The sequence below is a fragment of the Xenopus laevis genome, chromosome 2S (assembly GCF_017654675.1).
Source record: "Xenopus laevis strain J_2021 chromosome 2S, Xenopus_laevis_v10.1, whole genome shotgun sequence".
Lineage (NCBI taxonomy): Eukaryota > Metazoa > Chordata > Amphibia > Anura > Pipidae > Xenopus > Xenopus laevis.
Genome location: NC_054374.1, coordinates 69,040,685 through 69,053,960, shown reverse-complemented (window position 1 = coordinate 69,053,960; position 13,276 = coordinate 69,040,685). Strand labels below are relative to the sequence as shown.

The 13,276-nt window shown below is 38.3% G+C and overlaps 1 protein-coding gene across 2 annotated transcripts in view; it reads left to right on the top strand.

Annotated features, from left to right (window-relative positions):
* hivep3.S (HIVEP zinc finger 3 S homeolog) overlaps positions 1-6,655 on the top strand; it is a 78,890-nt gene extending 72,235 nt beyond the window's left edge. For both annotated transcript variants that reach the window (XM_018249466.2, XM_041583928.1), the window contains exons 5-8: positions 98-273; positions 721-819; positions 1,005-1,822; positions 2,384-6,655. In XM_018249466.2, coding sequence (XP_018104955.1) covers positions 98-273; positions 721-819; positions 1,005-1,822; positions 2,384-2,845 — 1,555 coding nt within the window. In that variant the 3' untranslated portion in view covers positions 2,846-6,655. The remainder of the gene's footprint in view (positions 1-97; positions 274-720; positions 820-1,004; positions 1,823-2,383) is intronic.
* Positions 6,656-13,276: the final 6,621 nt, after the last annotated feature.

Here is a 13,276-nt window from a genome sequence, read left to right as displayed (position 1 = left end):
AAATGTTACATTCATTTTTACAATTTGTTATTCAGAGGTATTATTTGGTATAGAATATGTGTGCATTAATTTCTCATATATGTATTTTCTGTCCCAGGTACAAATCCAATGAGGAGTATGTCTATGTAAGAGGTCGCGGACGAGGGAAATATGTGTGTGAGGAGTGTGGGATTCGGTGCAAGAAACCAAGCATGCTAAAAAAACATATTCGTACCCACACTGACCTCCGACCTTATGTTTGCAAACATTGTAACTTTGCTTTTAAAACCAAAGGTAACAACTATACTTTTATTGAATACTTGCAATACACAGTATTACAGACTTAGTGACAGGGAGCTACATGTGTCAAAGGGTTGAGGTGGACATTTCTATCAATATTGCAATCTCTGAGCACTAATGGCACACCTCCTTTGGCAGCGAAATTCCCGAAACCGCCTGCAGCAACCGGCATAAATTTCTCATGGCAACCCTATTTTAATGATTGCGGCATGTGTATTTTCGACCACATATGTGTTTTGCTGTCAACATCTGCCTCTGTGGGTGGTAACAGGCAGTTTCCGTAAATGGAAGGCAGCATAGGGAGTTTCTGACAAATCTCCAAAAGGAGAAATACGCCATCGCAAACCAAAGGATTCCATAGTAATTCCACACGCACTTCATAAAGTTGTGATTTCTTACCAAAAAGTCCGACTTTTTTTGATAATTGTTATTCTTCTTCAGGCAACCTGACTAAACACATGAAATCCAAAGCACATAGTAAAAAGTGCCAGGAACTGGGACTACTGCCACCATCACTAGCAGAGCTGGATGCAGAGGAAGGTAATATATTGTGTGTTTAATATTGTTTCACAAAATAAAGGTTTACAAGGTATCAGAGATATAAGAAGCATGATAGCTATAAAGCTTTTATACCAAATGTACATGTTAGCATTTAGCATTTAGATTGTTAGTGGTTTCTGTAGTATGTTTGTTTATCATATAGATTGTATTTTTTAATGTCACAGGGACCAGTGATGAGAGATGGCAGGATAGTGATGTGGTTGAAGAGCACCAGTTCTCAGACTTTGAGGACTCTGATGATGATGATGATGACGATGATGAAGATTCTGATGAAGAGGATGATGAGGAAGAAGATGAAGAGGAAAGCCAGGAAGAAAAACAACCTGATCCCTCACCAACAGTAAGAGGCACTCCTAATGAACCTACGCAAGATCCTGAGACTGCTGGGAGTTCACCATCATACCAGTTCTCCCCTAATCTATTTCCCACTGTAGAGCCACCTGAGAAGGACACTCTGGCAAGGAGTTTTGACTTGCCTGCTTCCCGAGATACTTTGTCTAGTAGACGATGGTCTCCTGGCAAGGAAGCATCAGGGTGCAGTTGGCCAGGTCCATCAAGGAGGCACCTTTTGCAGAAGAGAGAAACCTCACCAAAATGCTTTTCAACAACTGGTTGTCCCTCACCCCGCAGGGGCATGTCACCATGCCAGAGATTGGCATCAACAAAAGAAGTTTCTCCTCTGCAGTGTATTTCCCCTAGGCATCTATCTCCACATCGAGATCTATCACCAAGGACCTACATGTCACCTGAGCGTGGGGCCTCTCCACCAGTGAGACATATTTCCCCAAGTAGAGAGTTGACAGGTCTTCAGTGTTCAGCTCTAAGACCTGGACTGGCTTCACCACCTCGTTATGCATCCCCTGGAAGGGATGAGCAGCAACTAAGCAGGTCAGAGACTCAGACACACATAAAAGTTCAGCAAGGGTTTTTTTCATCCATGGCTCTACCTCATCGAACTTCTGAGACTGCATGCAACAAACAGGTAAGACTTGGCTTGTGTTGATTGAAGGGGCATTCTCCATACAAGGAGAACATTTTCTTTATAGCTAATGCATTCTATACTATGATTATCACACGGTAAGTACATACTCATACTTGTAGATGTAATCATAAAGAGTGTCTATGTAGATAACAAACATCTCACTTCACAGTATGTAATACATAAAATATTTGTCAGTTATACAGTTGTAATATAGATGGAACAGCTAGTTCTATTGTGCCCTATCTAAACTTTATAAGGATATTAGAGAGGATTGTCCAGTCTACAGTCTCCTAGCTTCTAGCAGAATTGCAGCAGCATCAGTCCAGTCAAAAAATATCAAGGGTCTGCTGGGATTTGTCATCTACAGCTAGAAGGTTATAGCATGAACATCCAGAAAGGAAATGTCACCTCTGAATCTTGTTTCCTTTAAAAATGCAGGCGTCAACAAGCCAACAGGTCCCCTTGTCTTCAAATTCTTCTGTTACTGATAAACATTCCCTCATGTACATTGATTAAGAAGTCATGGTGATTTATGCCTGTTTTTCAAACTTTTTATTTCAGAAGTTGGGACCATCTAATTTCCCAGTCATGTCAAGACCCCTCTACTCACAGCTTACACCTCACTACCCGCCAAGAAGTTCAGAAAACTGGTTCACCCACCTACCGCTGCACTCTCAGCATCTGCAAAGAACCCCTTACACAATGATACCAATAGGAGGCATCCAAATGGTGCAGGCACGGCCTAGCCCTCACCCAGCTCTGTTGGGGCACTCATTCTTTGAACCACAACCTGCAGACCTTGAAGCAGTGCCATTTGAACAGCAGCACCAAGAAGAAAGTGATGAACAAATCAGGACTAGCAGGAAAGAGAAGGAAAAAGACAGGGCAACACACCTCATCAGCACAGCCCCGCCAATTTCTCCATCAAGCACTTACTGCCAATCAGATTCCACCCCTCCTCAGCCTGATATGTCCCTATTTGACACTGACCCATGCCATGGGGAGCATGTGGGAGAAGGATGACTGGACGCCTTCTATAGGGAACACACTCCTTCAAAGCTCTCCATATAATATCTTGAATGTTCAGGATACAGGGTGGTTGTTTCAGGATACAAGAACGAAACCCTATAGGAAACACGATTATCCTAGGATATGGAGTATGGATCCTGTAAAGGATAGGTAGTAAGAATCCTAGGATATAGGATAACAGGCTTGTGAAGTGGGTAAAGGATCTGTTTAGGATACATGGTAAGAATCCCAGTATATGCAGGCGGTTGTGGTTGCACAGTGTTTGGATTATAAATTGAGAATCCTATGGTATGGGTTAGCAGTCCTTTCAGTATAAAGGAAATTTCCTAGGTTTGGAATAAAGGTGATTTGTGGATAAAAGATCAGCCTAGGATACAAGAGAGACTTTCTTATAGGATATGGGATACATATCCAAGGTACAAAAAAGGAATCAATTTAGGATAAGTAAGGGTACTTATGGTACAGATTACCAGTCTTTTTAAGATACTGATTTTAGGATGTATAATAGGCATCCTGGATTTTTATTAATCTACAACATGATTTATTTTAGGAACACAGAGAAATTCTGTGTCTTCAAAATTCTTGGCTTGGAGAAAGTGACTACCTTCATTCCATTCCATTTATCTGTCTCTTTCCCCTTAGTCCACTACTCCCTCTTTCATATGCAGTTTATCTGTGCCTTTTATAACCAGTTTGCTTTTAAAATGCAAAACACAATAATCCTACAAGGAAAACTAAACTTTCAATGCTGTGAAGTAATGTAAAATATTTTTATCATGCGCCCATTCTTAAAAAAAACAATTAGGTGGGAATACATTGTGTGACTACCCAGCTTTGGAAGCCCCACCCATTGTTACTTTAATGTGATATTGAGATCTGGGTAGGATGTGCACTGAAAAATGTAAGGTGTTTTATTTTAATTATTTTTATTTCTAACGTATATATCAGAAAAAAATATATCTATATATATTGAGCTGGGATTGGCGTCAGCCGTGGTGTACAGAAATATATTTATATTATGAATTTATTTAAGTAATGCTGTAACGTCTTTTTTCCTGCTTTAAAAGGTTTGGGGGGAGAAGGCTTTATTTTGAATTGTTAATATTTTTAAAACACCCAGCACTTCTGATGTGGTTCAAAGTGACACTGCTGTGCTTTTAGTGTTACTAAGTATCTACTTACTGAAAATATGCACTCTGTGCTGCGTTGTGTCTATTTCAGTAATAACACTTTGTATTGTATAATGATGTTGAGTATCTGTATATTAATGAACTTTCTGTGCTGTATAATGAGGAGGCTTTCAAAATGAACACCTCTTATTACACAGCAGGCACAAGTATTATTACCTATGAAGTACGTATTCAGCATTGCTATGCAGCAGGGAGCACATCAGTGTAGCTTTAACCCTCAGACCTCTCAGTCGTGGTTAATAACGGGGTTTTGGTACATTCCGGTCTGGTGTCATTACATGTGAGTGAGCTGCTTTGGCCTGCTATTGTTAGTTATCTTTCTCAGATTTAATGAACTGCTGTCTTTGCGCTCACTGCCCTTTTTACAATATAATTCTCCTTCCTAGTTCTACGTAGAGCATGATCTCTTGTCATGGCACTTATATAGATAGATAGATGTAATTTCACATTGCACCTTATTTCCTCTTTTTCCTATTTATCTACACTCTATTTCCATATCCTTCCTACTAACTGAACTTTTTGCTTAACATCTCTCCCTCTTGTATAATTTCCATAACCCTCATGTTTAATGAATATGAATATTATCCTATCAACAGTTGCATTCAACCAGAAATCAACATCCAGAATACATAAATGGTTTTCTTTGCACTAATTAAATGTTTCCATTTTGGATTGGGAAAAATTACAAGATCCTGAAGATTCCTTTCAAGATTCCTGCCACATCATTTTCACATAAACAGGAAAATTAATTTCTGAACTTTAATTTGTGAAGCCAAATATAAAACAAAAAGGAAATTAAGTCACTATTTTTCCTCGATATAATATAAAGAGATTTTTGTCCTTGTGGGCTAAGACTTGTACTTGCCAAATTTCATTGCACCGTTTATTTCAGTTAGTACTATCGACATAGTTAGTCATTTCCTTCTCTTTGACAAGTAAGAATTTGTTTTCTTTTTAACCATTTGGCCATGATGCTTTGAACCAACAAACAGAATAAACTACAAGCTACATTTTGTTTTTATTTTATTTAGGCCTTGCCATGGAAATATTCCCTTCCCCCAGGGTTCATTAATTACAAGTCTACATGTTTTGCTTCCTTATTCCAAAACAATGAGGTGGGTAGTTTTAAAAGGCACTTAACCATCATATATAGGGGAATGCACTCTATTTATAATGAATCTTTAATTTTTGATGGTTATTTACTTGTGGTGACAAAGTGGACTTTGTAATGCCCCACTGGAGCTGTGTACTGAGTACTTAGTATTGTGAGGCTTGTATTTCTCCAGATATGAGGTTGGTGGATCTTTCTTTATAATATTTTGCACTGGCATGGTGTATAATCAAACTGTTTATGCAATGGTATGCTTCACTTATTACATGAGAATAGGCACAGTATATACAGCAACTAATGGTGGCATATTGGGTGATTGTTATATATTTATATATGTGCAGGAAAAGTACATCACAGACCCATATTACTGCATGGGCTGTGTGCAGGGTAAACAGCAGCTCAAGTTTAATTAAATTGGCAGGCTATTTAAATATTCCAAAATCCAATATTTGATGTAGTTCACCAGTCATCTCCAGCTTCACTCTAGTTTGTTCTTGTAAAGTACAAAGCTCCAAGCCATGAATTGCCCCTTCCTAAAAGGGCATTTGCACCTTGTGTGGGGGACACACATTTATCTCCAGCCTCCATTATTACTTGTTCTATAGTATTATTTTGTAAGAAAACTATATGTTGAATGTGACTAGACAATATAAGCACTTAACCTTTCTAGCTGTGTTTAAAATGAAGTTTGAGGAGCTTTTAAATGCTTCCTGACTTTTTAGTTGGTTTTTGAGAATGTGAAACTATTACAATTTATATATACATTTCATCTCACCAGCTTGGTTTCCTTACGCTATCAGGATAATCTTTTCTTTATTGTCTGATTTTTCCGAGCATGCTGAGAAAAATATGTTGGAGACTATTTAGCAGTTTTTATGGGAAAATATTAAGACCTATTTCAGATTGTCTTAGACTTTTATTGTCTTTTATCCTTCTAAAAGTTGAGACCCTCATGCCCCCATATGTTGGTTTATATGAAACAATATGGAGGCATTCGTAGCATTATTTGTAAGGAAACTGACAAGAGAAAAAATATTAAAATGTATCTTTCTCTAAATACTAGCGAGACATGGGGGTCGGGATCACAGAACTTAAGTAAAATTTCTCCCGAGTTGTAACCCATAACAACCAAGTAGAGTTGACCGTTTTGTGCTAATGGCTGATTGGTTGCCATGGCTTTGTGAATTCCCCCCTTGACCTGTGTGTTTTTTTAAGCCTGTTAAAGATGAGTAACTGGCGATTATAATTATGATCATATATTGTTTAATTTGTTTGAATCCGTGGGATTTCTTGGATCGAAAATCTTTATCTAACATTAATGGGCATTCATCTGTGTGCCTATGTTTTATAAAAAACATGTTATAATACAGAGTAAACAAACATACATACACCAATTGACATGTACATATATATTCTTATTCTTTCCTTCTAAAGCAGGGGTCCCCAACCTACACGTGAGCCACATTTAAATGTAAAAAAATAGTTGGAGAGCAACACAAGCATGAAAAAGTCCACGGGGATGTCAAAATAATGGCTGTGATTGGCTATTGGTAGCCCCTATATGGACTGGTAGCCTACAGGAGACTCTGTTTGGCAGTACAACTGTTTTTTATGCAACTAAAACTTGCCTCCAAGCCTGGAATTCAAAAATTCGCACCTGCTTTGAGGCCATTGGGAGCAACATCCAAGCGGTTGGTGAGACACATGTTGCTCACAAGCTACTGATTGGGGACTACTAAAGTTATAGCCAGAATCCCATTCTAGTCTTCATCAACATATAACTGTATATTTGCAGACAGCATGCCAAATGCCTCCAGGTCCCATTGACGCACACTATTGTATATATGCTTTGTTTCACTTATTTCCAACACCATTGTTCACAACTTTCACTTTAGTCAAATTTTCTGTAAACTCCGCTGTTCCTTTAGCACTAAAGCATTTGCGAATAAAGAAATTGTATAAGGCTTTGACTGCTAGTCTAGTATATATGTTGGGATCACTTGCAAAAGGGCAGCTAGATTTTATACAAAGTTTAAGACTTCTTTTGTAGAGCAATTAAAGAATGAATAACTGCTGGGTGGGGGAGTGTTAAGGGTAGCAGCCCCCATTTTGTCAGACACCACTTAATGTCTTGGCCCTGCACAGAGGTTTGCTAGCAAGAAGGGCCGTATTAACACAACCATTGGGAAATTCAGGGTTAATGGTTTCCAAGGTTCTACAACTGTAACAGTACACTTTCAGCATGTGTATTTAATTTTTTTTTTTTGGCTGAGACTCTTATTAACTCAGTGAGTTACAGAAATAGCCTGTTATTACCACGTCATTTACTGGCTGAAATGAGGGTCCAAGGGTACCTGATGTGGGCCAGAATTACAGCTGTATCTAGATGAGGAACAGCAAAAACAAATGAACCGTCTGTAAATGTCCTGGCCTTGCGGTGATGTTTATGGATTGTTTACATATTATCAGCAAAGCGTCTGTCTAATACATGCTAATATGGAACCCTTGGGAGACAATCTCTTCCTGTGATTAGTTAGCATGTGGAAGATGTGTCTTTTCTTCATTTGGATGTAGATTGCACTTTAAATTACATTCCACGATCATATGTTGTTACCCCTTACTTACTTGTTTCTAGATTAAGGGCTCTTGAAAATTCCTATCTCTGAATACATTTCATTAATACTGGGTTCAGATGTTGAGGTGCAATTGTTACACTAAAGGAGCAACTGTTTTTTTCAAGCTTAACAGGGCCCAGTTATAGGGAGATAATCTGGTGTTGATGAAAGATTATGTCTTATTCCATCTTTTGCATATTTTACTGCATCTATAACTATTTAAACCAACTTTTTATATGTATCGTGTATTGCTTTCAAACTGTATGTTCATCTCCTACACTTCATTCCCCACGTAACATTAACCGCTTTCCTTACCTGCCCTTTCTACTATCTGCACTTACCGTATGTGGCCGCAGTCTGTACACTTCTTTTGCACAGAAAGGGTTAGCGTATAGGAAAGCTTACCTGTCCTTTTTAAACCTGATTCCTAAAGTCAAATGGCAATACATTCCTATGTGCACGGGATACGGTGCTGTAAACTTGTAAATACAAGCTGGGGGTTGGGCATAATTGTGGGGTCTGGGGTGTTATTAGTTAATTAGCAAAAGGAGTGTAAAGCACAGAATGTCATGTAAAATAAAAAGAGGAATACATTGGAGAGGTTTAAGTAGAAGGTTGTGTTTGTGTCAGTATTTGATATGAGCGCCCCTCATTTATTGTAAATGACCCTTTAAGTGAGTATCGATCTTGCTCCCTGTACAATATTTCTCTTTGTATCTGCCCCAGCCAAGACAATGGCTTTGGAAGAATTTTTAATAATAAAAAGTAAGAAAAATAATGAGCATGTGGAATAAATTTTTACATTCCCAATACATCGTGATGTGTTTATTTTACTTATGCTGCATGTGATATATGTGGTTATTTCTAATAATCTTGTTGGGCAAAGGTTGCATGGCCACAAGCAGGCCAAAACGTTGGTATGAATTTATATATATTTATTTAATCTCTTTTGAAAATCCTTTATCCGCGCTTGTTTTTAACTTCTGGAGTACTACAGGTAGGTTGTTATATAAATACACAGATGATATAGTCTAACATACAAGTGGCAGATATATCACACACGTACATACAGTATATGCAGTTAGGGAGCTTATTCCATTTAGAATCCACAGAGATTGTAGCTTATTCCATTTATTCAACCACCAAAGTATCAACGTTACGGGGGAGGGGGGCCCTGATAAAGGGAGGGAATACCACCAATGTTGATACTTTGGTGGTTGAATAAGTGCATGTGTGCAGTTTCATTCAAAATTCTACTGAAAGTTAGAATTCACTGCGTGATAAATACGCTTGTAAAAATATGCTAGCCATGAATAGAAAGTGGGTGATTTTTTCAGTAGTGAGCTTTAATTTGACACTTCAACAAATTTGCCCCATAGTGTTATTATGCCAGGGCACCATCAAGAATGGAAATTCTAATTTAACATCATAATTAGACACAGTTACAGGTTAGCATTTAAGGATTGTGAACCCATAACAATCTTAAATAGGTAACACTAGAGTCAATGAAGAACAAAAAATGAATGTGAATGTTTGACAATGGCACGCTCAGAGCTTTGATCGCAATCCAACTGAGAATCCGTGGCACTATTTGAAATCTTAGATGAACAAGTGTTATGCAACAAACCCGATCAACATGGAGCAAATATGCCTGGAAAATAGTCATCATATTATGCATAAGTGGTACATACTTAAAGCGATTATCGATTTTTATGGTGTACTTTTTATTTATAAATTACACTGTTTACATTACAAGTAATTCATTTTACCATATAAATTGTTATTCCTGAACAACCAAATGTATTTTTTTAGCAGTAATATTGGTATGTAGGCAGACATCTCAGGTGATTGTGCCTAATACTGTGTTGTTTAGAAAGAGCCACCACTTCATGATGGAACTGCTTTCAGATAAGCTGTTGTTTCTCCTACTCAATTTAATTGGAGGAGTCATGTCAGATTGGGTATTTTACTATTGTGTGCTATTCCCATATCTACCACTAGGTGAGCATGGGAGCATTTATAGCAATACAGGTGTCAGGAAGCTGTTTTCTGGTTACCTTACCATTGTTCTTCTCATGGACTATTGGGGGGAGGGAGGGGTGATGTCACTCCTACTTGCAGTGTAGCAGTAAAGAGTGCAAAAATTATATCAAAAAGAAATGTCCCAAGGCTTCTTTAAAGTAAAAACAAGTCATTTATTGGTAATCACATTAAAACGTTTTTAGTACATACTGACCCCACATGGCCCACCTTACGCGTTTCGTACCCTCCGGCACTAGGTGTATGTATAGCCATATGGACTCCCGACCTACAAATAACAGTAAAGAGTGACAAGTTTATCAGAGCACAGGTCACATGGCTAAGGGCCCTGGGAAAATAAGAACACGTCAGATTTTAAAATTAAATATAAAAAAATATGTTTGCTCTTTTGAAAAATGGATAATAGTGTAGAATTATTATGCTGAAGCAGCACTATTAACTGATGCATTTTGAAAAAACATTTTCCCATAACAGAATACCTTTGACTCCAAAAATACTTAAAGGGAAGCTGATGTTAATTTGTTTTTAGATATGTATATTTTTTAATGCAAATTTACATTTTACAAGTTTTTTTTCTTGAAAGATTTTATTTGTTGCATCATTTTGGTTAACATAAATAGAAGAATAGAAAAATAGAGTGGGGGCAGAGGATGGAAAGCAGTACTATAAATTCTCTATTTTAAGGTGTTAACATTTTCTTCCTGCCTCCCTCCCCAGCAGCTGCTATGGCTGCTTCTGCTTTATTTCAATTTCATGTGTAATGTCTGTTGTAGTATGATTGTAAATGTATCCAGAATGTGTGTTTCATGTGTGCTGCTGCCTACTATTTGTATTACTATACATGTATGGAACCTGTTATCCAGAATGTTCAGGACCTGGGGTTTTCCGGATAAGGGGTCTTTCTGTAATTTGGATCTCCTTACCTTAAATCTAGTAAGAAATCATTAAAACTTTTACTTAAACCCAATAAGTTTGTTATACATTCAATAAAAAATAGTTATATCTAAGTTTGGATCAAGTCAGTGGCGGAACTACCGGGGGAGCAGGGGGTGCGAGCGGGCCAGGGCCCGCACCCCCTCAGGGCCCCCCGGCAGCCCGCGCCACTGACAAATGCGGCCGTAGGAAGGGGCGGGGCCCGGCTGCGCGTCATGCACCAGGGCCGCCCCCCCCTCTAGTGACACTACTGGATCAAGTACAAGGTACTGTTTTATTATTACATGTAGTTTAGTGTACCAGTGGGTAAAGAAGATGCAATTTACATCTAAATCCACATAATTCTTATCTTAGTAGATCCTCTTGTGCAAAGTGGTCTTGTCAGGTAATGGCAGATGAGGAGATTTGTATCCCGTGAGAAAACTTCACTACGTATCGGAGGCAAGTCTCATGAATAGTGTAACCACTGGACTCTGCATTTTCAGGCAGTTCTTCCGGCAATTTACATTGACACCAGTGCTAAGGTATGTTCAGATGAGTTGTAGCTTGTAGGTAACCACAAATTTCTAGTGGGTGACAAATCTCCCTGTGTGCCACACTGCCATCACCTTTATATTCACTGCTTCGATGTTGCGGTATGGGCTTTATTGGTTTAGAAATCAATGCAAAATTTTAATTTGAGCTGTAATACAGTAGAAACTTAATTTTATGTTTCCGAGGGGACAAAGAACATGCAGCCAAATTTACAGATCAGATGGAATACTCAGGAGGATTATTTTGCAACAATGTAACAATATAATCGTAGCCTCACAGAGCAATTGTTTTTTTGGCTGCTGGGATCAGTGACCCCCAATTTGAAAGCTGGAAAGGGTCAGAAGAAAAATTATATAAAAAAAAAATGAAGAGCAATGACAAAGTTACTATGAAAAGGACATGCTAAAACATACTAAAAGGTAACTTAGAGGATAACTAAACCCGCCTTGGTACAAAAGCCCCCTTAACTGCCCTCCATTGGCCCCATCACCTCTTCCTCCCCGCACATTGTATTAAATAGAAAGGTGACCCTATTTGGAAACCTGAGCTCAAAAGGCAGAGCAAGTGCAGAGAAATTGGCTTCAACTGAGCATGTTCCTGCCGGCTCCTGAGGGAGCCAATGGAGGGCAGTTGATGGAGGCTTTTGTACCTCGGAGAGGGGGATTGGTTCTCTTTTAAAGGTAAATCACCCCTTTAATACCTAGATACACATTCACACACTGAGAGAGGGGGGTCATCCTCGATGTTGTGTGATTGTCACAATAAAACCCACTAGCTGCAAGGATGTTATACCTTTGCATGTGTTACCCTGGTGGTTGCTATTGTGAAAATAATAGACTGACTCTTACTTATTTAAAGCTTAGGACAGAATCTACGGATTGATACACTGAATGTGGGTTTATATTTGTCAAAATAAATGATACTGTTTGACCCTAATTGCTAAAGCTTCAGATTTTCATTTAATAGTTGATCATTTCCTAATTTGTCCCATGGCAATATGACAATGTGTGCTGAGCCTGAATATGTATCATATTATATGATGTGTGATAAGGCAGTGCCTCCTTGTGGAGAACAGAAAACATGCTGGAAAAGAAGCAGTAAAACATGAGTGGCTTTTCCCAGATTCAACCACAAAGCATCCTTTGTGTAAAAAGTTTTAAATGATGTTACTAAATTGTTTTTCTTTTTTCTTTTCATTAGAGAGATAACTTGATCATTGGAGGCCAAACAGGAAACAGAAGTATAGGAGGAGACAAAAAAGGATATACAGTATATAGGCTGTACATTTTGCTTTATTGAAACCTACTGTTGTCAGAATATGGAAGCTAGTGATAACCCAAGTTAATAGCATCAAAGAATGAAGGTAGGAGAGATATCACACTGTGGGATATGATACATTGCACGTGTAGCTTTGTAGTCACAACACTTCCTTTCCAATGTGCACTTTCAGCAAACCCTTCTTAATTTAGCAGTTGGTTGCCATGGCGACAAAATGAGACAGATATGTGTAAAATCCTTTTTAAGAAAACGCTGTAAAAATCTGCATTCAAACATAACTAATATCCAACGCATTTAAATACATACACCATACATACATTTGTGTTCTGCACTTTCTTATATCATACTTCACATACAAACACACACTGCATTTTCCAACTTCACACATTCATACCAGTAACATAACTAGTGCACCAGGGCCCTGCCACCCCCATCTGGACATAATTTTTGCTCTGGATTCCTGACAAGTGTTATCACACACACACCCAACCCCTGGTAGTTCCACTACTGATTTTCATACTGTACATGCAAATCTATCTATATAGATTTCAATTTATATATTGTAAGAAAGCTCTGCGGTTTTCTTACAATATATTTATAATACAGATTTGGAACAATAATAAAATGAGCAAGAAGGTCCCTGTCCTGCACACAAAATAGAGTTTAATATGTGCATCTATTCACAGGCACAGGCTCATAGGTACCAAGAATGAATTGCATACAG